General features: G+C 43.3%; 1 protein-coding gene across 5 annotated transcripts in view; it reads left to right on the top strand.

Annotated features, from left to right (window-relative positions):
* The window catches only part of LOC133211069 (core-binding factor subunit beta-like), a 58,552-nt gene that overhangs the window by 29,778 nt on the left and 3,722 nt on the right, over positions 1 to 25,052 (top strand). For 2 of the 5 annotated variants that reach the window (XM_061351145.1, XM_061351140.1), the window contains exons 4-5: positions 1,976 to 2,092; positions 2,718 to 2,813. In XM_061351145.1, coding sequence (XP_061207129.1) covers positions 1,976 to 2,092; positions 2,718 to 2,813 — 213 coding nt within the window. Of the gene's footprint in view, positions 1 to 1,975; positions 2,093 to 2,717; positions 2,845 to 25,052 lie in introns of all 5 variants that reach the window. The other 3 variants (XM_061351142.1, XM_061351144.1, XM_061351143.1) reach the window with 3 other exon arrangements.

The following is a 25,052-nucleotide window of genomic DNA, read 5'->3' as shown; positions in this document are numbered from 1 at the left end:
ACTTGTGTGTCCGTCCCCCCCTTGATTTCTGAAGACTCTCACAGAATTTTGAGCATTGCAAGCCTGAGCAGGTGATGCTTAAGGCATTGTGTTGGAAGTACTGAGTCCTCAGCAGCTCTAGCTAAGGTATGTGCTGTTGCACTGAGCTTTGAAGTTTGCATGCAGTGCATTAGCAGCTGAAGTGATCAAAGCAATTGAACAGCCGCTGAAACAACGTAGTTAGTGGCAGCATGGCATTTGTTGTTGAGGAAACAAGCAAAAATTACTCTATAGATGAGCAGCTAGATTGTCATCTGTGGGAAGTTCTCTAACTTGATATCTCAGGCTTTTGTTGTGCACCGGAAGGGTAGGAGAGGCTAGGTGAAAGGTAAACCCGAAATGCAGAACAGTAAAAGACTTGTTTGCTTTCTCAGAAAGAAGTTAGCATTAGAGTACAGACTGTTTTCTTTACAGACTCATAGTTGATTCTGTGCTTTTTTTTTTTTAATTCTGCTTCTCAGAGAATGACTTCTTACTCTAATAGCTCCTTGAACTGTCTTTCATTTCTATGCATCTATTAAATTGACTGTGCCTACTTTGTTTCTTGTGAGATGAATGAGTGAAGACGGTGCTGAAAGGGAGTAATGTTGTATTTTCTGTGTTGTTTGAAATTATTAATCTTGAAATGAGGGCTGTGGGACATGGTTTCCTGATAATCCTCATCTTTCCAATGCTGGTTATGACACCACTGCTTCCAAAGGCTCTTGGCTGGTAGATTTGTGCCCTGCATAGCATGCTGTCATGGAAGACATAAGTGTGGTGACACGCATAGCTAGTCTGTAAATACAGGACAGAAAACTGCTCTGCTCTTCTCAGTGGAGACCCTGCAGTAGGAATGCTGATAGAAAGAAGATATGCTTGAGCTAATATTATTTCTTCATTATTAAGGTACTGCTTGTTGTGCTAATTAAAACATCTAGAGTATGTCACTTCATACTGAAGTGTGAGAAGGTGTAAAAATGAAGCTTGGAGATTAAAATCTCTATTTTCTCTGGCAAATACCATTACTTGCTTGTCAGTTGGTTTTATTTGTTCCCTCCCACTCATGGACTGCCTTTCATGTTGTTCAGTACTTAATTTTACTATGATAGCCTTAGTGTAAGGAAGGCTTACCTACCTCCTGTGGCTCTAAGCCTTTGCTTTTTCTGCTTGAATAACCTTAGCTGATGAGTGTGGAATGGAGCAAGTCCGGGCACTTTGAAATGCACCATAGTGCTAAACGTCAATTATGCTTTGAGGATTTGCCATAGGATGAATTTAGAACTATTGAAGGAGGTGCTGTGTGAAAATTCCCCTACCTAGCTGGGTTGCTACTGAAGGCACATAGATGCTGCAGGTGGTGCTTTTTTTGAGAAGCATTTTCACAAATGCTAGGGTAGATACGGGAAGCCTAATCTTAGCATGGTGTGTGTATGTATAGTATATTTTACTAAATTCTGACTAGTTGGTAAATCTGAGGAGGACTGAAACAGGTGTTTGTTCTTTGTTGAAAGAGCTTGTGTATTGGGGTAAAATCCAGTGCTGCTCAAGAGTAGGAAAGCATGTGTTGGTTTAACCATTTGAATGTGCCATAAAGGATTCTCTGTCTGGCAGCATGCCGCTTTCTTTGCGACACAAGGGTAAGCCGACAAGAAAAAGTTACTTTAACTGAAAGTAGTAACAGAATTCTAACCAAATCCTGGTGTGTGCCAGTTCATAAAATGAGAATGTATCTTAAATTTATTCCATCCAGTGCAGTAGGCAAATGTTCTATTACTCAGTTTAAATGAATTCTTGGAAAAGAGGCAGGAGAAGCTCTTAAGTGGAGTCTCATGTTACCAGCTGGCTTGGAAGTAATGAGAATATGTATAGAAGCTTCCTGCATCAGTATTGTCACTGTGCAGGCATGTGTGCAAATGCTTTAAGGTTCATAGCATGTGTTTTGCTTTTGTTTCAGGTGTACTTGAAGGCACCTATGATTCTTAATGGTGTTTGTGTAATCTGGAAAGGCTGGATAGATCTTCAGAGACTGGATGGTATGGGCTGCCTGGAATTTGATGAAGAGAGAGCACAGGTAAGACAGTCTGCCCACAGCTACTGTGCCTTAGACATTTTTGTTCTGGAAGGAAACACAGGTAGTGATCACGCATTCTGATGCGCTTGTTTCCTGCCTTCATTTTGAGTACAAATTCCAAAGAAAACTGAAAGCATAGAAGTTCAGAAATAAGTGGTTGTAGTTAAACTACTGTTTTAAATTACATAAAAATATTAGGGGCAGGAATCATCTCTAGTTTACAACTTTGCGGATGATTTAACACTATGCTATGGATTAGTACATCTTGTCGTATTTGAAAAGATATGTCTAACTTTTAACAGTACAACTGGTTGGTCAATTTTAGCAGTTTACTTTAGGGTGGTTATTTTATAAATCTTTTTTTTTATTACATAGGGGGGAGGATGAATAGGGTTTTACCATTTGTTATCTTCTTTTCCCAGTCCTGCCCCCCCCCCCATCCCTTGTCCCTTGTCCCCTCTTCCCTCCCCCCTTCCCTCCCCATTGGCATTTGCTGGAACTTGCGTGTGTTCTAGCAGATTCTGTAGGGCATTCTTGTCTTTGCTGTCAAGTGATCCCTAATATTCAAAAGAAATGTGATCTGATAAAAACAAGGGTAGCCTCTTGTGTCATTCTGGTTTGGTAGCAGGAGGATGCATTGGCACAACAAGCCTTTGAAGAAGCTCGGCGGCGAACACGTGAATTTGAGGATAGAGACAGGTCTCATCGGGAGGAAATGGAGGTGAGGGCTTCACAGCTGATGTCAGTAACTGGTTAGTACTTTCCGAAAACTTCAGATTTATTTTCATTTATTTGTCTCTGTACAATGTTGTGTTTGCTGTTGTATAAAAAAAGCAAAATGCATTTTTTAAATCTTAAAATCAGTTTCAAGGTTTTGAAGTTTTGGTAAGAATTCCCAGGTTTTATCCTTCTGTCCTGGGTTCAGCAGTAGCAGTCATTTTTCTCCTTCTTAATAGCTGGTGCAGTGCTGTCTTCTTGACTTTCAGCATGGGAACAGCGCTGATAACACCAGTATTTTTAGTTGCTGCTCAGTAATGTTTGCTCTGACCAAGGACTTCCTGAGTCTCATGCTCTGACAGGGAGGAGGGGAAGTCGGGAGGAAGCAGAGACAGGACACCTGACCCAAACAAACCAAAGAGGTATTCCATACCACAGCATGTCATGCCTAGTATATAAACTGGGGGCAGTTACCTGGAAGGGCTAGATCACTGCTCGGGTTGGGCTGGGTATTGGTTGGCAGGTGGTGACCAATTGTATTCTCTTCCTTTGTTATTTCTCTTACCATTGTTATTATTGGTGGTAGCAGTAGTGGTTTGTGTTATACCTCAGTTACTAAATTGTTCTTGTCTCAGCCCATGGGAGTTGCATTCTTTTGCTTGTCTAGGGTTAGATAACGATACAGGAAGACCAAGAGATTTTCCCTGAGCCTGCACAGTCATGAATGGCAGGGTGTGTGGGATAGTATGGGCAAGTATCTAGACCAGTGGGCCCCTCCAGTGCTTTGGGACTTCACCACTCAAGAAGTGCAAAATCCAGAAAAATTAGTAAAATATTTAAATGAGGTATGTTGTCATCCTGGGCATGCCTGAGAGTGACAAATTGTGGCAACATCCTGGGGCTTGGGCTGTGCTTATAGAGCCCTATTCAACACTATCCAGAAGCTTCAAAGAGAAAAAAATGTCTCTGGATCTGATGGCAAAGCAACTGGCAATGCAGCTACTCTAGCTCCATCTACAGCAATCTACTCCAAGTCCATATACAGCAGCTACACCAGCCCTAGTGATAAGTATGTCAGTTACTCAAACTCCAACCGCAACAGACAATGCAGCTACTCCAGCCCCAGGGACAAGTAGAACAGCTACCCAAACCACAACAGATACTTCAGCCACTCCAACTGCAGTGATAATCACTGCAGCTAAACCAGAGGACCAATTCATGCCAATATCAGTTGCCCCTGTACGCAAGGGGAAAAGCAAAAAAGAGGTAAGAAAGATGAAGAAACAATGTAGTCACCACCAACAGCATCTGAACAGGTGTTATTTGTATGTGAATCAGAGGAAGAAGAGGCGACTTTTTGACTCTGGACTTCATCTGAGCTACGGAATATGTGAAAAGATTTTACCTGTCAACCAGGGCAGCATATTATCACCTGGTTGCTCTGATGCTGGGACAATGGGGCCAATGGTCACAAAGTAGAAGTTAGGGAAGCTAAGCAGCTGAGATCACTTGCTAGGGAAGTGGGAATTGATAAAGCAGTTAGAAAAGAGAAACTGTCCCTGAGCCTTTGGAGGCAGCTCTTGGCAGCTGTGAAAGAAAGGTTTCCATAGAAGGATGATGTTATTAGTCATTCATCCAACTACTCTAGAGAAAGGCATCCAGTTGCTGAGGGAATTAGCCATTGTAGAGATGACCTATTGCAAGCAGGATGCCGGGAAAGGACCCATAGTTCCAGATGAAGTCAAATGTACGACCCATTTAGTGGAAAATTACATGGAATGCACCGTCATCATATGCCCACTCACTGGCAGCAATAACCTGGCATGACGTAGCACCACCAACAGTGGATGGAATGTTTTGTCAACTCTGAGAGTCCGAAGGCAATCTCACCCCTTCCATCATTTCAGCTGTTGAAAAACTTTCAGGTGCTCAGACAATGGACAGGGGTAGAGCAGTTGATGTCATCTATCTGCACCTCTGCAAAGCATTTGACATGGTCCCACACGACATCCTTGTCTCTAAATTGGAGAGACATCAATTTGATAGGTGGACCACTTGGTGGATAATGAACTGGCTGGGTGGCCGCATGCAAAGATTTGTGGTCAATGGCTCAATATCTGGCTGGAGACCAGTAATGTGTGGTGTCCCTCAGAGATCGTTGTTGGGACCGGTCTTGTTCAACATCTTTGTTGGTGACATGGACAGTGGGATTGAGTGTGCTCTCAGCAGGTTTGCTAAAGACACCAAGCTGTGTGGTTCGGTTGATAAGCTGGAGGGAAGGGATGCCATCCAGAGGGACCTCGCCACGCTTGTAACGGGGGCTGATGCCAACCTTATGAAATTTAACCATGCCAAGTGCAAGGTCCTACACCTGTGTCAGAGCAATCCCAGGCACAGCTACAGGTTGTGCAAAGAAGAGATTCGGAGCAGCCCTGTGGAGAAGGACTTGAGGGTGTTGGTCGATGAGAATATGAACATGAGCTAGCAGTGTGTGCTTGCAGCCCAGAAAGCCAACTGTATCCTGGGCTGCATCAAAAGGAGTGTGACCAGCAGGTTGAAGGAGGTGATCCTGCCCCTCTCCTCGGCTTTTGTGAGACCTCACCTGGAGTACAGTGTACAGTTCTGGTGTCCTCAACATAAAAAGGACATGGAACTGTTGGAACAAGTCCAGAGAAGGGCCACGAGGATGATCGGGGACTGGAGCACCTCCTGTATGAGGACAGACTGAGAAAGTTGGGACTGTTCAGCCTGGAGAAGAGAAGGTTGTATGGAGACATCATAGCTGCTTTCCAGTATCTGAAGGGGGGCTATAGGGATACTGGAGATGGGGTTCTTCATTAGGGAGTGTAGTGACAGGACAAGGGGTAATGGTTTAGAACTTAAACAGGGGAAGTTTAGATTGGATATGATGAAGAAATTATTTCCTGTTAGGGTGGTGATTACTGGAATGGGTTGCCCAGGGAGGCTGGGAATGCTCCATCCCTTGTGGTGTTCAGGGCCAGATTGGACGAGGCCTCTGTTGGCATGGTTTAGTGTGAGGTGTCCCTGCCCATGGCAGGGGGGTTGGAACTAGATGATCTTAAGGTCCTTTCCAACCCTAACTATTCTATTATTCTAATTGAGAGATGATCTATCCGAACTATCCAGTTCTCCACGTGTACCAACCTACGTCTCGGCTATTAACAAAAGGCGTCCTGCTGCTTGGCAGGAAGATATAAGAGGTATACACCACAGGCCACCCTATGGTTTTACCTGCAGGGATCACAGAGAAGACATGAGAAATTGGGATGGAAAACCTACCTCAGCTCTGGAGGAACGGGTGTTTGAATTGAAGAGGAGAACAAAGGTCAAGGATGATCCCAAGAAAGCTGTGGCTTCAGTCTCTGGTGAGCAGGTTCCCAGATGGAGTAGACGAGCTGATTTTAGTTCAGCTCCTGTGATAAAGACTAATCCCTCTCAACAAGACCTAAGTGACCAGTGTGATGATTCTTAGAGGGGACCTGCCTCCAGCCAGGTGGAGGTGGGGACAGTCGGATTTACTGGACTGTGTGGATCAGATAGCCTTGCACATCAGTCCCATAAAAGTATAAGGCTCTAGTAGATACCGGTGCACAGTGTACCCTGATGCCATCAAGTTGTCAAGGGGTGGAACCCATTTCTATTTCTGGATTGACAGGAGGATCCCAGGAGTTGACTGTACTGGAGGCTGAAATCAGCCTCACTGGGAGGAAATGTTAAAAGCACCCCATTGTGACTGGTCCAGATGCTCCATGCATCCTTGGCATAGACTATCTCAAGAGAGGGTACTTCAAAGACCCAAAAGGGTACCGATGGGCTTTTGATATTGCTGCTCTGGAGACAGAGGAAATTGAGCAGCTGCCCACCTTGCCTGGTCTCTCAGAGGATCCTTCTGTTGTGGGGTTGCTGGAGGTGGAAGAACAACAAGTGCCAATCACAACTACAACAGTGCACTGGCGGCAATATCGCACTAACTGAGACTCCCTGATTCCCATCTATAAACTCATCCATAGACTGGAGAGCCAAGGAGTGATCAGTAGGACCCGCTCAGCCTTTAATAGCTCCATATGGGGAAAGTCTAACAGAGAATGGAGACTAACAGTAACTGTTGTGGCCTGAATGAAGTCACACCACCCTTGAGTGCTGCCGTACTGGACATGCTAGAACTTCAGTATGAACTGGAGTCAAAGGTAGCCAAGTGGTATGCCACGACTGATATTGCCAATGCGTTTTTCTCAATTTCCTTGGCAGCAGAGTGCAGGCTACAGTTGGCTTTTACTTGGAGGGGCATCCAGTACACTTGGATCTGACTGCCCCAGGGGTGGAAACGCAGCCCTTCCATCTGCCATGGACTGATTCAGACTGCACTGGAATAGGGGCCAGCTCCAGAACATCTGCAATACAATGATGACATAATCATGTGTGGTAATACAGCAGCAGAAGTTTTTGAGAAAGGGAGGAAAATAATCCAAATGCTTCTAGAGGCCGGTTTTGCCATAAACCAGAGTAAGGTCAAGGAACCTGCACAGGAGATGCAATTTAGGGGAATAAATTGGCAAGATGGCCGTCACTAAATCCCCACAGATTTGATCAACAAGATAACAGCAGTGTCTCCACCAACTAATAGAAAAGGAAGACAAGCTTTCTTAGATATTGTTGGGTTATGGAGAATGTACATCCCAAATTACACTCTGATTGTATCTGTCTATCACGTGACCCTGAAGAATTATTTGATATGGGTCCCTGAGCAACAAGAAGCCTTTGAACAAACTGAACAAGAGATAGTTCATGCAGTAGCCCTTGGACCAGTCTGGACTGGGCCAGATGTAAAAGATGTACTCTACACTGCAGCTGGGGAGAATGGTCCTACCTGGAGCCCCTGGCAGAAAGCTCCAGGGGAGACTGGTGCTCATCCCCTTGGCTTTTGGAGTCGGGCATACAGAGGATCTGAGGCTAGCTTATACCCCAACTGAGAAAGAGATAGTGGCAGCCTATACAGGGGTTTGAGTGGCTTCAGAAGTAAACCTATTTGGGCTGCTGCACTGTGGCAAGATATCGCTGCCTGGGTGCAGATCCCGGTGGTGAAGGTATGCCATGCAGATGCTCATGTACCCAAGTGTTGGGCCACTGAGGAACACCAGAACAACCAACAAATGGATAAATCTGCTAAGATTGAAGTGGCTCATATGGACTTAGATTGGCAACATAAGGGTGAATTATTTTTGGCTCGGTTGGCCTCTGACACATCAGGCCATCATGGCAGAGATACAACATACAGATGGGCTTGTGATCGAGGAGTGGATTTAACAATGGATGCTATTGCCCAGGTTATTAATGAGTGTGAAACGTGCCTCAATTAAGCAAGCTAAATGGTTAAAGCCTCTTTGGTATGAAGGATGATGGCTGAAATACAAATATGGGGAGGCCTGGCACATTGATTATATCACACTCCCACCAGCCCACCAAGGCAAGTGCCATGTGCTTATCATGGTGGAAGCAACCACTGGATGGCTGGAGACATACAGCGTGCCCCACGCCACTGCCCGGAACACTATCTTGTGCCTTGAGAAACAGATTTTGTGGAGACATGGCACCCCAGAGAGAATTGAGTCAGACAATGGGAATCATTTCCGGAACTTTCTTATAGACATTTGGGCCAAAGAGCATGGTACTGAGTGGTTATATCATATTTCCTACCATGCACAAGCCTCTGGGAAAATCGAACTGTACAGTGGGCTGTTAAAAACTACACTGAGAGCAGTGGGTGATGGGACTTTCAAACATTGGGATGCACATTTACCAAAAGCCACCTCTTTCGTCAACACCAGAGGATCTGCCAGTATGGCTGGCCCAGCCCATTGATAACTTTTACATGCTGTAGAAGGGGATAAAGTTCCTGTGGTGCACATGAAAAATTTGCTGGGGAAGACAGTCTGGGTTATTCCTTCTTCAGGTGAAGGCAAACCCACTTGTTGGATTGGTTTAGGTCAGGGACCTGGATATACTTGGTGGGTAATGCGGGATGATGGGGAAGTCCGATGTGTGTCCGAAGGGGATTAGATTTTAGGGGTAAACAGCCAATGAACTCAGTTGTATGCTGTTGCTTGCTATGTAGCACTTTTATAGCCCACCTGTCTTCAGGTCACCAGTGACTGGCCCTGACTTCCCTCCTACCATCATCCCAACAAAGAATGAACTTTGATGAAACCAGATGAGTTCTGTGATATCATCAGCAGGCAGTGATCCAGCACTGCACACAGCTTCTCCAGCTATGAAAGACTGTTAGAAGAGATGGAGCCTGACATCATGGACCTGATGAACTCAACAGCTTTATAGGGCTTGGTCCATGCACTAAGGAATGGTATCTCTATTTTTGCGTGTATGGATATGTTTATATATATATGAAACAAGAGTGATGGTATATTGAAAATGTGGGACCTGAGCATGATGTGAATGATATGGAATAAGGGGTGGATACTGTCCTGGGTTCAGCAGTAGCAGTCATTTTTCTCCTTCTTAGTAGCTGGTGCAGTGCTGTGTTTTTGACTTTCAGCCTGGGAACATCACTGATAACACCAATGATTTTAGTTGCTGCTTAGTAATGTTTAATTTGACCAAGGGCTTTCTGAGTCTTATGCTCTGCCAGGGAGGAAGCACAGAGACAGGACCCCTGACCCAGACTAGGCAAAGGGGTATTCCATACCCCAGCATGTCATGCCCAGTATATAAACTGGGGGCAGTTACTTGGAAGTTACTTGGGCTAGATCACTGCTCAGGTCGGGCTGGGTATTGGTCGGTGGGTGGTGAGTGTTTGTGTTCTCTTCCTTTGTTATTTCCCTTATCATTATTATTACTGGTGGTAGCAGTAGTGGTTTTGTTATACCATAGTTACCGGAGTGTTCTTATCTCAACCTGTGGGAGTTACATTCTTTTGATTCTCCTCCCCATTCTTCCGGAATTGGGGGGGGGGAGCGAGCGAATAGCTGTGTGGTTTTCTGGGTTATCATCTGGGCTTAAACCATGACACCTTTCTTTCTGTACATGATCTTTTCTGTGGGTACTTAAGCTTTAAGTGTACACTTGTTCTGTGCGTTTGTTTACAGAACTGATCTGTCTCTTAGCTGATACTTTAATAGCAGAGAGGGATCAGGAAAGAGAATGGAAACCAGCTGCTCTGGCATGTCAGGAAGGCAAGAGCTGTGAGAGGATGAGTAATACATAAGGAAAGTTGTCAAGCTAAGGTGGGCTGTAGTTTGGGCAAGAGAACAGAGATAAAACTAATACTTTAATGTTTTCCCTTACTGATTTCTACTTCCTGCTTCATCAATACAACCCAATTTTACTATAATCATAGAATATTTAGGGTTGGAAAGGTCCTTAAGATCATTTAGTTCCAACCCCCCTGCCATGGGAAAGGGACACCTCACACTAAATCATATCATCCAAGACTCTGTCCAGCCTGGCCTTGAACACCACCTGGGATGGAGCATTCACAGCTTTTCTGGGCAACCTGTTCCAATGCCTCACTACCCTCACAGTAAAGAACTTCTTCCTTATATATAACCTAAACTTCCCTTGTTGAAGTTTAAACGCATTACCCTTTGTCCTGTCACTGCAGTCCCTAATGTGGAGTTCCTCCCCAGCATTCCTTATAGGCCTCCTTCAGATATTGGAAGGCTGCTATGAGGTCTTCATGCAGCTTTCTCTTCTCCAGGGTGAACAGCCCCAACTGTCTCATCCCATCTTCGTATGGGAGGTCCTCCAGCCCCCTGATCATCCTCATGGCCCTCTTCTGGACTTGTTCCAACAGTTCCATGTCCTTCTTATGTTGAGGATACCAGAACTGTACACAGTACTCCAAGAGAGGTCTCACGAGAGCAGAGCAGAGGGGCAGGATCACTTCCTTTGACCTGCTGGTCACGGTTCTTTTGGTGCAGCCCAAGATATGGTTGGTTTCTTATCTGCGAGTGCATGCTGAGGCCAGTTAATGCTCAGTTTCTCATTGTCCAACACCCCAAACTCCTCTGCAGGGCTGCTCTGAATCTTTTCTCTGCCCAACCTGTAGCTGTGCCTGTCATTGCCCCAACCCAGGTGTAGGACCTTGCACTTGGCTTGCTTGAACTTCATGAGGTTGTCATCGGCCCACCTCACAAGTGTGTCAAGGTCCCTCTGGATGCTGTCCCTTCCCTCTAGATTATCAACCAAACCACACAGCTTGGTGTCTTTGGCAAAGTTGCTGAGGGTGCACTCAGTCCTCCTGTCCGTGTTGCTAACAAAACTGTTGAACAAAACCAGTCCCAACACTGATCCCTGAGGGGGATACCAGTTGTTACTGGTCTCTAACTGGACCTTGAGCCATTGACCACAACTCTTCGTGTGTGGCTATCCAGCCAACTCTTTATTCACGGAGTAATCAAATGTGATCAATCTGCTGTTTTTTCAGGTGTTGTGGTTTAAGCCCAGCTGGCAACCCAGAACCACTCAGCTGCTCGCTCACTTCTCCCCCTTCCTCCCCCTGCTCCCTGAGGGATGTGGAGGAGAATCAAAAGAATGTAACTCCCACAGGTTGAGATAAGAACACTATGGTATAACAAAAAACCTCTACTGCTACCACCAGTAATAATAATGATAAGGGAAATAACAAGGGAAGAGAATACCAGTCGCTGATATTCTCACCGCCCAACCCAAGCGGTGATTTAACCCTTCCAGGTAACTGCCCCCAGTTTATTTAGTGGGCTTTACATTTTGTGGTATGGAATACCCCTTTGCCTAGTTTGGATCAGGTATCCTGTCTCTGTTTCCTCATGACTTCCCCTCCTCCCTGGCACAGCATGAGACTCGGAAAGTCCTTGGTCAGAGTAAACATTACTTAGCAACACCTAAAAACATCGGTTTTATCAGAGTTCTTCCCAGGTTGAAAGTCAAAACCACAGCACTGCACCAGCTACTCAGACTGAGAAAAATGATTGCTACTGCTGAACCCAGGATGTCAGGATTTTAGAAAACTTGATTATTGTTACTGCTGAGCTACTTTTCTTCTGGCATCTTTATAGATAATTGAGACTAGATAAGCTTTTTTCCCTTCCAGGTACAATTGTAAGGCAGTGAGCATGAGAATGAGGGGAAAGAGGCAGATGCAGAGATTAATATCTCTCTTTGAAGGAATGACTGGTGTGCCTCTCCTTGCAAACGTTAATGTAGCCAGGTCAGGTGTCAGCTGTAGCCTTGGAGGCCTCGCTGCCTCTGGATCTTTGGAACAACAGTGAGATTACCTGAAGTTTTCTGCCTCTGTCATAGCAGAGCTGGAACCTGCTTGTAAGTTCAGTTCAACAAGATGGTCGAATTAACTTAAAGCTCTTCATGGAGATCTGTGACAGCCTGCCTTAATTCTAACAACACAGTAGCAACTTCAAGCCTGCCTCGTGTCCTTGACCTCAATTTACTTCAAGCTTTTCTTGATTTTTGTTTTCTTTTACTGTGCCCTTCTTCACCGTTCCTGTTACTACAGAGAGGCTGACGTGATTACTGAGTGCTGAAGGTTAAAAAAAGAATGAAGCTTCCTGAAATAACTTCTGAAGTTCTGTGAGACTTATTCTTTCCTCCAAGAGCAGAAGAAACTTTTTTGCAGCTAGGATGTGCAAAAACCCTTTTCATTAACATTGAGATTGAGGTAGTATTGGGTATTTGGGGTATCGTGACAGCCATCAGAACTTGTGACACTGAGACGCAAAAAAGCAGCATCACTGGCCAGCTGCAGGAGCTGGATTCAATAACTTCTGAAAAGACTCTGTCTTTTAATAAGGCAGTAGGCAGTTGTTATTAAATATCCTTAGTAGCTGCCAGTAGACATTTTCTCTTAAAGCAATAGTAATCACTGTTCCAGCTCTAAAGCACTGGTGTAGATCATCTATAGAAAGGAAGAAAAGGAAGAATTACTGACTTGAAATATGCTTAAGCAGAATGAAAGTTTGTCAAAAGGTACTTCAAATTTGTTATGTCAAATACAGGATTTTAATAATTTAAATAAATTGTTATGCATACTTAGATTTTATTTTACTGTACATGTGTAATATGTATAACAAAGATCTTTGCCTCAATTACTTGTAGTTCTATAATTAGTGTTTTTTACATTTCAGTTTTTCATTTTTGTTTGGAGAAAGGTGTCCTGGCTGTATATCTAGAATGGTCTTTTGCAGTCTGGATCTTAAAACTGCATAAAAATAGGGATCTTTTAAAGCAGGGCAGGGGAGAGAGTTCAGATAGACTTACAATATATTCCTAAGGAGTAATCAAGTTTCCATACAATTGTTTCCTTGACTTTCACTTTCGTTGTGTTCAGTGCAGTGTTTGGGCAGAGTTAAATGAACTTTAATCAGTAAGTGCTTAAGGTGCTCATGATCATCATACAGAATTCCCAATAGAAAGTAATGCAGAAATTCACATTCTCAGCTTGTACCGTATTGATAGTTGTGCTGCTGACAGCTATAAAAACATTAGTCCAAAGTGATTGTGTGCAGTTTATGCAATTTCAGTAGGTGAAATATCTTTAGTTGCACTTGAAGGTTTTCATATCTAGAAAAGGTGGGTTCTAAGTGTGGTAAGTGAATTTTTCATGTATGTTACACTACACACAGATGAAGATCCCCTCAGCATACATAATCTTTTCAATACAGTAGCTATATACCTTTCATCATCACTAAAACTGAAAATTTTTCTTTCCTGCTAAGCTTGGAGAGTAAAACTCAGAATTGCCATACCTGGAACAGGATCTCATCAGCGTTAGACTATTTTAAGAACTGCAAAACTGCATACAATTGGGATATTTCAGACAGTAGAATTACAGCTGAAATGCCTTTGAGACCAGATTCTGCTTCAGTGGGGGAGGGGAATCTTGAGCTATTTCACCCACTCCTACCCAAAACAGGTGTCAGTGCTTTGGAAACATCCACTCAAAGCTTGGCACCGTATGAAAATGATCAGATTCAGTTCTTTATACAGCTTTCGGTGTAAAAAACATTCCCTAATCTAAGTCTTGCTGTAGACTTTTAAAACAAAGTGGTGTATCTTTGCCTAGGAATGATTAAGGAAGGTTGTTGAAAAGAGTAGAAGTGGTTTGTTTGTATGTGGCACTGAATATTAGATTGGTGATACTTTGAAGGGGAAATAGCAAGTACATTAGCAATTTGGGTGTAATTACTATACTAATTTTCTTAAGGATCCTAAAAAACCACGAAAACACCCCAACAAATTAAAAAACAAACAAAACCACAAACCCCCCCCAAACCAAAACAAACAATAAAACCAAACAAAATTTAAAAACCCAAACAAAACAAAACCAACAAAATGCAACATCCAAAACCAAACCAACACAACCAAATAAAGGCACCAACAAAAAAAAATATACCCCAGAAAACCCAAACCTGAAGTGCTGTCAGGTTTGTTTTCCTTCCTTTAATCACATAAAGAAAGTTGGTTTTTTTGGGTTTTTTTGGTGGTGTTTTTTTTTTTGTTTTTTTTTTGCGTCCAAGGGCAAATCAGTAGTCTTTGGTAGCTTATGCTTAAATTTCCAGAAGTGATCAAATTTCTGTGCAGTTACAGCACTCCCCTAATGTAATGAGGGTGTGATTGGATTTAGGAATTTTTATTGAAATTAAGTGCCTCTAACTTGAACTTTGTTCTGTTGTTTTTTTAATGTTTTCAGTTCTAAATACAAGATGCTTTTGTTTTTTTTCTATCAACTTATGTAGCTTGGTCACATCAGCTACTACGAACCCTGTCTCACTGTTCAGGATTCTTTTGTTTCAAAGATGCTTTTGAAGTCAGTGAGTTCTTAATGGCTTCAAAATTAATAATTCCAGTGGCTTTCACTTTTACAGAAACATTGGAATCCTGAGACAGTAAATATTTAATGATACATATGAAGGAAGTCCTTATCCCCAGTTAAAGACTATGGTAAAAATCAGTGGTTGTGTGAAGCTTTGCCAGTTTAGGAATACTGATCTACTTGTCAAGCTTGCACTGTTTAGGGGCTTTGTACTAGTTGAAGGCAAAATTCTCTTCCCATGACAAGTGCCTCACAACAGGGAACTTGGTCCAAGGCCATTTGTTTCAGGGTGTGTTCTGGAGCTTGATGCCTTTGAACAGGTATATGAATTTGAAGTATTTGTATGTTCCCCTTTGCCAAACTACTAGAAGAGATGGAGGAGGCTAAAGGATTATCAGCAAGGCAGATGCTTAATTTTCACTCTTTCTAAGCCACGACACAAGGGGATAGAGTCAGTACTAGTGTTTTCTGTTTGCTATGGCTTCAGTATGAATGATCAGAGTTTAGTGTCAGGATGAGAAGTGGCTTTTTATTCAGTGTTCTGACCATAGCAGCATGATGCAAAATGGTCATGTTTTAAGCGCAGCTGGTAACTCAAAAACCATGCAGCTGCTTGCTCGCTCCGCCCCCCCCCCCCCTCCACTCACTGGCAGAGCATGAGACTCGGAAGCGTCCTTAATGGGGGTAAGTATTACATAGCAACAGCTAAAAACATTAGTGTGCTATCAGTGTTGTTCTCGGACTAAAGCAAAAAACACTGCACTGCACCAGCTACTAGGGAGGAGAAAAATAACTGTCATAGCTGAACCCAGGACAGCATTACACTGTCCAGAGAGAGATTTAAACAGCCCCCAGTTGGTGAAATTAGAATACATTGCAAGTAACAGCCTGTGTTCAGTCCAGAAAAGCAGCAAGCAGGTGCTTCCTTCAGCTCTTCACTGGAGCAGCAGGCACAAAGCTGGATTTCAAGGAGGTGGGTAAAGAGAAGAGTTTAACTCGTGTTGCTGTGTGCAGATAGTTGTTTTTCTAAAGGTTTGGTTTGTATAGGCAAACTAATTTCAGGTTTTTAAGTGATCTGTTTGAGCACACAGTTTGTCCTACTCTACTACTCTTGAACTTAGCCAAGGATTTTCTTCCGATTGCTCCTTTTTTGGAGGTGGATTGGATTTTTTTCTTAGTTTTACAACATAATTTGTTCAGCCAGGATCTTTTAAATGTCACTTTTCTATGTTGTTTTCATTTACCTTGCTACTGCCATGCACTCTATTTTGGCAGCATCATGAGTAAAGAGGCAGAGTGGTTTGTTCTTCCCTGAAACAGTCTGGTCTAGTGATCTGTCTGGTTGTGGGCTTTTGCTAAATATAAATTATGTTAATGGATAAGCAGAGCCATTTTGTGAAACTGCATGAAATTCTCATTTGAAAGTCCTTCATTGTGCTGCGGAATAAACAACAAAATTGAGTAGTAGAACTTTTCTGTTCTTCCAAGGCTCTAGACAGTGATGTTGTCATTAAAAAAAGGGGGGGGGGGTAGATTTAAGATGAACCTGTTAGTGTATATAAATTCTCTATGTTTTGTCAAATATAACTGGCTTCAGAAGAAAATACAGTATTACAATAAGGTTTTCTCTTTTCTTTCTCTTCTTATCAAACTGATTAATTTAGAATGAGTTTAATTACTACTTATTGTATGTACATATTTACAGTATGTGCTTCCTAAACTGACAACAATATAAAAATAGTATAACCTTTAATGCAGGTTTTTGGATAAGAAAGAAACACAAACTGCTAATTCTTCATATGTGGTGGAGAATGCAGAGTGGGTATATGCTTGTGTATGTAGAAGTATTTGTGTATGAACATCTGTATATGACCTGTTTATATTCAGGATGAATACAGTGCAATTTAGAAAATAAAGTATGTGTATGAATATGCATTGCCTCAAAAGGCTTTACAATGTGAGTATAGTACAAGTAGGCCTGTAAGGTTATGACTAGATGGTTTCATTGCTTCACAAAAACTTTCAGTAGCTGGTACTTCTGTAAAAATGCTATGGAATGCATATCTTGCAAAAACAATTTGTGCTGTACAGAGTCAATGCTTAGGGTAGTAGAGAGGAGATCAATCTTGCAAATCAGGCAATACTGTAATATAAGCGTCATCTTTCAGTCAGTGAAGGTTAGAAAAGGTCTGAGCAATAGAAGAATACTTTCTAGAGGTAATCAATAATGATAACCTTTATACCAGCTTTCAAACAATACTTTCTAAAAGGGAGAGTTTCACTTCCCCCTCCAGAAAATTTTTCAAACTAAAGTAAAAAGTTTTATTCTTTATTAAAGCGCTTGAGCTATGCACTTGCCATGTTGCTGCTTTTCTTGGTTTGATCTTAGTCCAGTTATCAATGTGGTGGTATTAGAATCTGTAGCTTCATAATAGCTTTTAAACAGAGGTGCAACTGCTGCGAAGATTTCAGGCAGGAGACTGCATCAGGACTGGTAAGCAAATTATGTTCCTTGGCCTGGTCATGCTCTATAGCTCTCTGTAGCTAGTGGTGTGAGAGCAGACTCTGAATATAACATGACTGATGTGTGTTTAGGAGTACTCTGTTTTTAGAATTAGATCATTGGAAGCTTAAAATAAAATCTTGATGGAGGTAGGTGCTAAAAAAATTTTATGTATGACCTTTATTAAGAAAATTGTTTATTTTGACATTCAGTATAGTTTCTCTTACTAAATTTGAGACTTTTCCATTTCTTGTATAGTGATTGATATTATAATTAAAGATCAAGGTTACTTCTTCTCAAGTTCAAGTGAAAAGAAGAGGTGAGTGTGTTAGCGTAGGAACAAACACATAACCACCGGAATGGTTATATGAGGTGCTTTATTGCAGCGCTGGGGAACCAGGGGTACGCACCCAAATCTGGCTCTGGCCTCGTCACATCGCATTCGCAATTTATACACATTTAGCACAGGTTACAACATCTACTAATACATATTCATTAAGGATTGCCACATCATAAATGTTACGGCATCAGCCTCTTCTGCGCTTGCGCAGCCCCCTCTGGTGGTCGTCCTGATGAAGTAAGGAGTCTTCCTCAGATGAAGTAAGAAGTCTTCCTCAGGTCGTCCTCTTCACCTTTCCCTTACTGGGACATATCCCAACCCTTGTGTGGATGCTAGCACTTTCTTATCAGTTTCTGGTATGCTTTTTGGCTTTCTAAAGTTTCGGTTCTACTCGGGTATAGCTCCACAGTTCATTCCTTCCTACACTCCCTGTACCATATATGGTTAAGTTAGTTTCTGTTGCTAAGAACTACAGTTACAGGATGGTACAGAGTTACAGGATGGCGCAGGCGTAGTTATTGCTAAATCTGCAGCATAGCTAAAATTTAAAACAGCAAAGCTTCAGCCACATATAAAGGCCTTCTATTAATTTATAAACCTTTAAAATATAAAATATAACTATTTCTACTATGCTTTCTTCTATTGTTATTATTATATGTTTATCCCATCATAAAACACCCCCCTTCCTTAATATCAAAAGAGGGAAGTTTTATGATAGAACAACCACACAAAGTTACAAAAAAAAACAAAGTTACAGAGAAAAACTTCACTATTCTCTAACAAGTGCAAAATAGCTGTTATGGCCAGTAAACAACTTCCAGAGACTGGATCTGGGCCACAAAGTCTTATGCTGATAGCTATACCTGCTAGGAATGTGGTAAAAATCTTATCCCCTACTGAGTGCCAGTGTGTTGTAGGTGCATTATGTAGTGATGATGGGGTCCTTTTGATGCTGTAGCTAAAGCTCTTCTGAGAACTGAAGTTTGAGGAGAGTATCTTCAAGCCCTGCAGATACCTGAAAGCACACAGAGTGCTTTATCAGGCTGTGACTGTGACCAAAGTAAGTCCTATTATATGTAAGCTGTCATTCTTACTGTATTCTGGGGGCCTGGTTTTGGTGACTTCAGTTCTGAGAAGGCTGAATTTTTTTCCACTCCATCTCTTCTACTGAATAAAGGTGACTAAAGTGGAGTCATGGTCAGCATTTTAACCATGTTTAAATCTCTACAGAAGAGGTTCTAGCTAACCAGCAGCTTGGAGAAGAGCTTTCAGTTTGTCACTTTTCTTGATGTGGGTCTGCTTCAGCTTAGCAGGACTAACATGGAGAGGTGTGCTTGATTGGAACTGGTCATCTTTGAATGGTGCTTTCTGTTTCAGATTTTTTGGCTGGGTGTGTTTTTGTCTGGGTGCGTGTCTTGTCCTGTGGTTGTATACTTTCTGAAAAATATCTGCAGTGTGTTCTTAGGTTTGCATTTTGTTTTGGTGTCTTATTTAAATTATTTTCAGGAGGTTCACAGTCCTAAGAGAATCCAAATGTTCACTGTTTAGTTTGTCATACCCTGATTTTTTCCCTTATTTAGTAAATTATAGGTGATGTGCCAAGGCACATAATGCATCTGCTCTGTTTCAGCAGTATGGAGTTGCCAGAATGCAATTAAAGAATTGTGGTCAAGTTGTCTGTGGAGAGACTTTATTTTGGCTACTCTTTGTGACAGCCCTTCAAATTATCTCCTTCCTCATTAGCTCTTCACCAGTGTTCCAAGTTATATATGCAGTGCATATTGTTGAACTTGTGATTTCACTGCCTAGTATTCAGAGGTCACAGTTTTGCCTGCTGGGGTATTTTTTAGGTGATTCATTGAGAGGAAGGGCCATCTTCATGGCAGCCCTGTCCATCCTCACTAAATTTACTTCCAACTTTCTCAGTTCTGCTTTCTCAGAGCTATCATGTAAACCACATGGTGGGACTGTTTTATTTTCCTGATGAACTTGTGGTAAAAGGAGTTGATTATTCTTGGATATGCCTGAGGCCTCTGAACATGCACAGGAAGGGGCTACTTACAGATGCTTTCTCAAAGCCAGCTTAAGGAGTTTGATTTGCACTGTGGAATTCATGATCAGCTGCAGTATCAGTCAGGATTGAGTGGGCAGAGGAGGATGGTGGTATCTGACTGTCTTGGCTGCTAGAGGAACTGCTTGGGTGCCACCTTCCTTAATCACCATTATGCTTAGATTTGTTTTTCCTAAGTGTCCCAGTAAGAGATGCAAATGCTTCAGTGTGATCCTTGTCCAAAAGAGTCACAATCCTAAGTGAATGATTTGATGAATGGAAGTTACCTTAATTAAGAAGAAAATGTTATACAGAAATTACTGCATCATTCTTTTGATAGGAATTTTAGTCTGTAGCAGTTAGACTATATTTAAGTTTGGGAAAAGCTCAGAGATCACAGGGTTGAAGAGAGCATAGGTGTAAGAGCATTGAAGGGAATACTTCATGTGTTGGTGTAACCTCAAGTCAAGATTATTTTGTTAGTAACTTGTCTGTTAGAATATTAGTACTCCTATGTGTCCTGGGTTCAGCTGTAGCAGTCATTTTTCTCTTCCTTAGTAGCCAGTGCAGTGTTGTGTTTTTGACTTCAGCCTGAGAGTAGTGCTGATAACAGAGTGATATTTTGAGTTGTTCCTAAGGAATGTTTACTCCAGTCAAGGACTTTTCAGTCTCTCATGCTCTGCCAGTGAGGAGGGGCATAGAAAGCTGGGAGGAAGGAGACAGGATACCTGACTCAAACTAGCCAAAGTGGTATTCCATACCACAGCACATCATGCCTAGTATATAAACAGGGAGGCGTTACCCAGAAGGCACAAATGGCTGCTCCGGGTCAGGCTGGGTATTGGTTGGTGGGTAGTGAGCAACAACACACAACCCACCCCCCCCACCCCCCCTTTTATGTTCTCTCCCCTTGCTGTTTCCCTTATGATGGTGATTATTGGTGGTGGTAGTAGTATTAGTTTTGTATTATACCTTAGTTACTGGACAGTTCTTATCTCAGCCCCTGGGATTTAAATTCTTTTGATTCTCCTCCCCATCCCTCTGGGAGTGGGGGGAGGAAGAAAGGGGGGAGAGTGAGCGAGCAGCTACATGGTTCTGAGTTATCAACTGGGCTTAAACCATGACATTTCAGTGCCCAACATGGGGCATGAAGGGTTGAGATAATGACAGATCTAACCAGAGTGTGTCTAATCGTATTTGTGATAAGCTTTCATCATTTCAGATTAATAGTTACTTGTCACAATGTTGATTTATTTGCTCTCAGAGTTGTTGCGCTTGGTCTCAGAGTTTCAGCATGTCATACCTTACTTATAGCCAGTATTTGCTGTTTTAGTGTTTATCGGCTGGGGGGCCTGGGCTAAGGTTATTGTTTCGCTGTACTTCATGGCAATGACTTGTAATACAGTAGAATCATTGATCATTAAACTGGTCTGTCATGTGTTCTCACCGTGGTTATTGCCCCTATACTTTGGGAGGCATATAATGCAATTGCTGAGCAATTAGACAGCTTTTTTTTTTTGTCCTCAGAGAGTCAGCCTATGAAGGAGATATTTCCTCACACCCTTTGCTTCCCTACCAGGCTATTTAGAGCAGCACTTAAGAATTCTAAAGGTTTTGGATGGCCTTTGGATACCCTTGAAACATGCCTGCTGCTTTTGCTGGGAATCAGCATGTTGCCACAAATACTACATGTGTTCTACCCACAGCCATATCACCTTGAGAACACTCTATTTCATCTGATTTCAAAAGTTAATCAGGGTTAGGCTCAGGTCTTGTCTAGGATTAAATGATGATATGTGAGGACCACCAAGAAATTTTCCCTGAGGCTGGACTGTCATGAGTGGCAGGATGTGTGGGATTGTATGGGCAAGCACCTAGGCCAGTGGGCCCTCCAGTGCTTGGGAACTTGACCCCTGAACAAGTGGAAAATCTAGAAAAACTAGTAAATGAGGTGTGCTCTTGTCTTGGCAATACTAGAGAGGGACAACTCATGGCAACATGCTGGGGCTTGCTCTACACCTATAGAACCCTGCTCAACACTATTCACCACCTTCAAGGGGAAAAAGATGCCTCTGGATCTGATGGCAAAGTGACAGACAATGCAGCTGCTCAACCCACAAGCACGGCAGCCACTCCAAACCCACTGAAAGACACTGCAGCCACTCCAACCACAGTGACAGACTGCAGCTGAACCAAAGGACCAATCTGTGCCAATATCAGTTGCCCTATGAGCAAGGGTAAAAGCAAATGACAGCCACAAAGAGTAACCAATGTAGTGAAGAAAGATGAAGACACGCTGCGTGTACTAGAGGGGATGGCTAATGACCAAGAGTTATTAATACAGGAATCAGAGGAAGAGATAACTTTTGAATCCTGGACCTCCAACGAGCTGCGGAATATGCGAAAAGATTACTTCCATCTTCCAGGGGAGCACATGTTCACCTGGTTGCTCCAATGCTGGGACAATGGGTCCAGCATTCACGAACTGGAAGGTAGGGAAGCCAAGCAGCTGGGATCACTTGATGGGGAAAGAGGAATTGACAAAGCAATTGCACAAGAAATGAGCCCTCAGCCTTTGGAGGTGCGTCTCCTGGCAGCAGAGTGCATGCCACAGTTTAATTTTACTTGGAGGGAGGTCCAGTACACTTGGAATCATAGAATTATACAATCATAGAACAGTTGGGGTTGGAAAGGATCTTAAGATCATCTAGTTCCAACCCCCCTGGCATGGGCAGGTATACCTCACACTAAACCATGTCACCCAAGGATGAAGCATTCACAGCCTCCCTGGGCAACCCATTCCAGTGCCTAAACACCCTTACAGTAAAGAACTTCTTCCTTATTTCCAATCTAAATTTCCTTTGTTTAAGTTTTAACCCCTTACCCCTTGTCCTATCACTATAGTCCCTAATGAAGAGTCCCTCCCCAGCATCCTTATAGGCTCCCTTCAGATACTGGAAGGCTGCTATGAGGTCTCCATGCATTTTTCTCTTCTCCAGGCTGAACAGCCCCAACTTTCTTAGCCTATCTTCATACAGGAGGTGATCCAGCCCCCTGATCATCTTTGTGGCCCTATTCTGGACTTGTTCCAACAGTTCCATCTCCTTTTCATGTTGAGGACACCAGAACTGTACCCAGTACTCCAAGTGAGGTCTCACGAGAGCAGAGTGGCAGGATCACTTCCTTTGACCGGCTGGTCACGCTCCTTTTGATGTAGCCCAGGGTACGGTAGGCTTTCTGGGCTGCGAGCGCACACTGCTGGCTCATGTTAATTTTCTCATTGACCAACACCCCCAAGTCCTTCTCCACAGGGCTACTCTGAATCTCTTCTGTGCCTAACTTAAATTCACTGCCCCAGGGGTAGAAACAGACCTTCCATCTGCTATGGACTGATCCAGCTTGCACTGGAATAGGGGCCAGCTCCTGAACACCTGCAGTACGCTAACAACATTATTGTGTGGGGCGATACAGTGGAAGAATTTTTTGAGAAAGGGAAGAAAATAATCCAAATGCTTCTGGAGGCTGGTTTTGCCGTAAACCAGAGTAAGGTCAAGGAACCTGCACAGGAGATTCAATTTTTGGAAATAAATTGGCAAGATGGATGTCACTAAATCCCCACAGATGTGATCAACAAGATAACAGCAGTGTCTCCACCAACTAATAAGAAAGCAAAGCAAGACAAGCTTTCTTAGATATTGTGGGGTTCTGGAGAATGCACATCCCAAATTACGCTCTGATTGTAACTCATGTTTATCACGTGACCCTGAAGAATTATTTGATGTGGGTCCCTGAGCAACAAGAAGCCTTTGAACAAACTGAACAAGAGAGAGTTCATGCAGTAGCCCTTGGACCAGTCCGGACTGGGCCAGATATAAAAAATGTACTCTACACCGCAGCCAGGGAGAATGGTCCTACCTGGAGCCTCTGGCAGAAAGCTCCAGGGGAGACTCGAGGTCGACCCCTTGGTTTTTGGAGTCGGGGATACAAAGGATCTGAGGCCAGCTATACCCCAACTGAAAAGAAGATACTGGCAGCCTATGAAGGAGTTCACGCTGCTTCAGAAGTGATTGGCACTGAAGCACAGCTCCTCCTGGCACCCAGGTTGCCCATGCTGGGCTGGATGTTCAAAGGCAGTATGTCCTCTACACATCATACAACTGATGCTACATGGAGTAAGTGGGCTGCACTAATTGCACAACAGGCTTGAATAGGAAATCCCAGTCGTCCAAGAGTTCTAGAAGTCATCATGGACTGGCCAGAGGGAAAGATTTTGGAAGGTGAGAGGCCCCACCATATAATAAACTGTCAGAAAGTGACAAGCATTATGTCTTGTTTACTGATGGGTCGTGCCGTATTGTGGGAAAGCATCGGAGATGGAAAGCAGGTGTTTGGAGTCCCATAGGACAAGATGCAGAAACTGCTGAAGGAGAGGGTGAATTGAGTCAGTTTGCCAAGGTGAAAGCCGTCTAGCTGGCCTTGGACATTGCTGAACGAGAAAAGTGGCCAGTACTTTATGTCTATACTGACTCATGGATGGTGGCAAATGCCCTGTGGGGGTGGTTGCAGCAATGGAAGCAGAGCAACTGGTAATGCAGAGGTAAACCCATCTGGGCTATTGCACTGTAGAAAGATATTGCTGCCCAGGTACAGAACCTGGTGATGAAGGTACACCATGTAGATGCTGATGTACTGAGCAGTCAGGTCACTGAGGAATTCTGGAATAACCAACAAGGTGGATCAAGCTGCTAAGATTGAAGTGGCTCAGATGATGTTAGATTGGCAACCTAAGGGTGAATTTTCTTTAGTCTGGTGTGCCCATGACACCTCAGGCCATCAAGGCAGAGATGCAACATATAGATGGGCTTGTGATCGAGGGGTGGACTTAATGGACACTGTTGTCCAGGTTATTCACGACTGTGAGACGTGCTGCAGTTAAGCAAACCAAGTGGTTAAAGTCTCTTTGGTATGGAGGATGATGGCTGAAATACAAACATGGGGAGGCCTGGCACCTTGAATATATCACACTCCCACCAACCTGTCAAGGCAGGTGCCATGTGCTTACCATGGTGGAAGCAACCACCAGGTGGCTGGAAACATATGCTGTGCCTCATGCCACTGCCCAGAACACTATCCTGGGCCTTGAGAAACAGATTTTGTGTTGAAACTGCACCCCAGAGAGAATTGAGTCAGAAAGTGGGACTCATTTCCAGAACAGCCTTATAGACACTTGGGCCAAAGAGCACGGCCTTGAGTGGGTGTATCATATTCCCTACCATGCGCCAGACTCTGGGAAAATCCAACAGTACAATGGGCTGGTAAAACTACACTGAATGGACTAGGTGGTGGACTTTCAAACACTGGGGTACACAGCAAAAGCGACCTGGTTGGACAACAGTAGGGAATCTGCCAGCAGGTCTGGCCCAGTCCAGTCAGAACTTTTGCGTACTGTAGAGGGGGATAAAGTTCCTGTAGTGTACAGAAAGAATTTGCTGGGGAAAACAGTCTGGA

Source organism: Neopsephotus bourkii, unplaced genomic scaffold, assembly GCF_033783945.1.
Source record: "Neopsephotus bourkii isolate Nb327-2 ecotype Australia unplaced genomic scaffold, CSIRO-AGI_Nbou_v1 NB_558, whole genome shotgun sequence".
NCBI classification, from domain to species: domain Eukaryota; kingdom Metazoa; phylum Chordata; class Aves; order Psittaciformes; family Psittacidae; genus Neopsephotus; species Neopsephotus bourkii.
The sequence above is the reverse complement of the archived record's forward strand: the minus strand, read 5'-3'. Positions and strand labels throughout refer to the sequence as shown.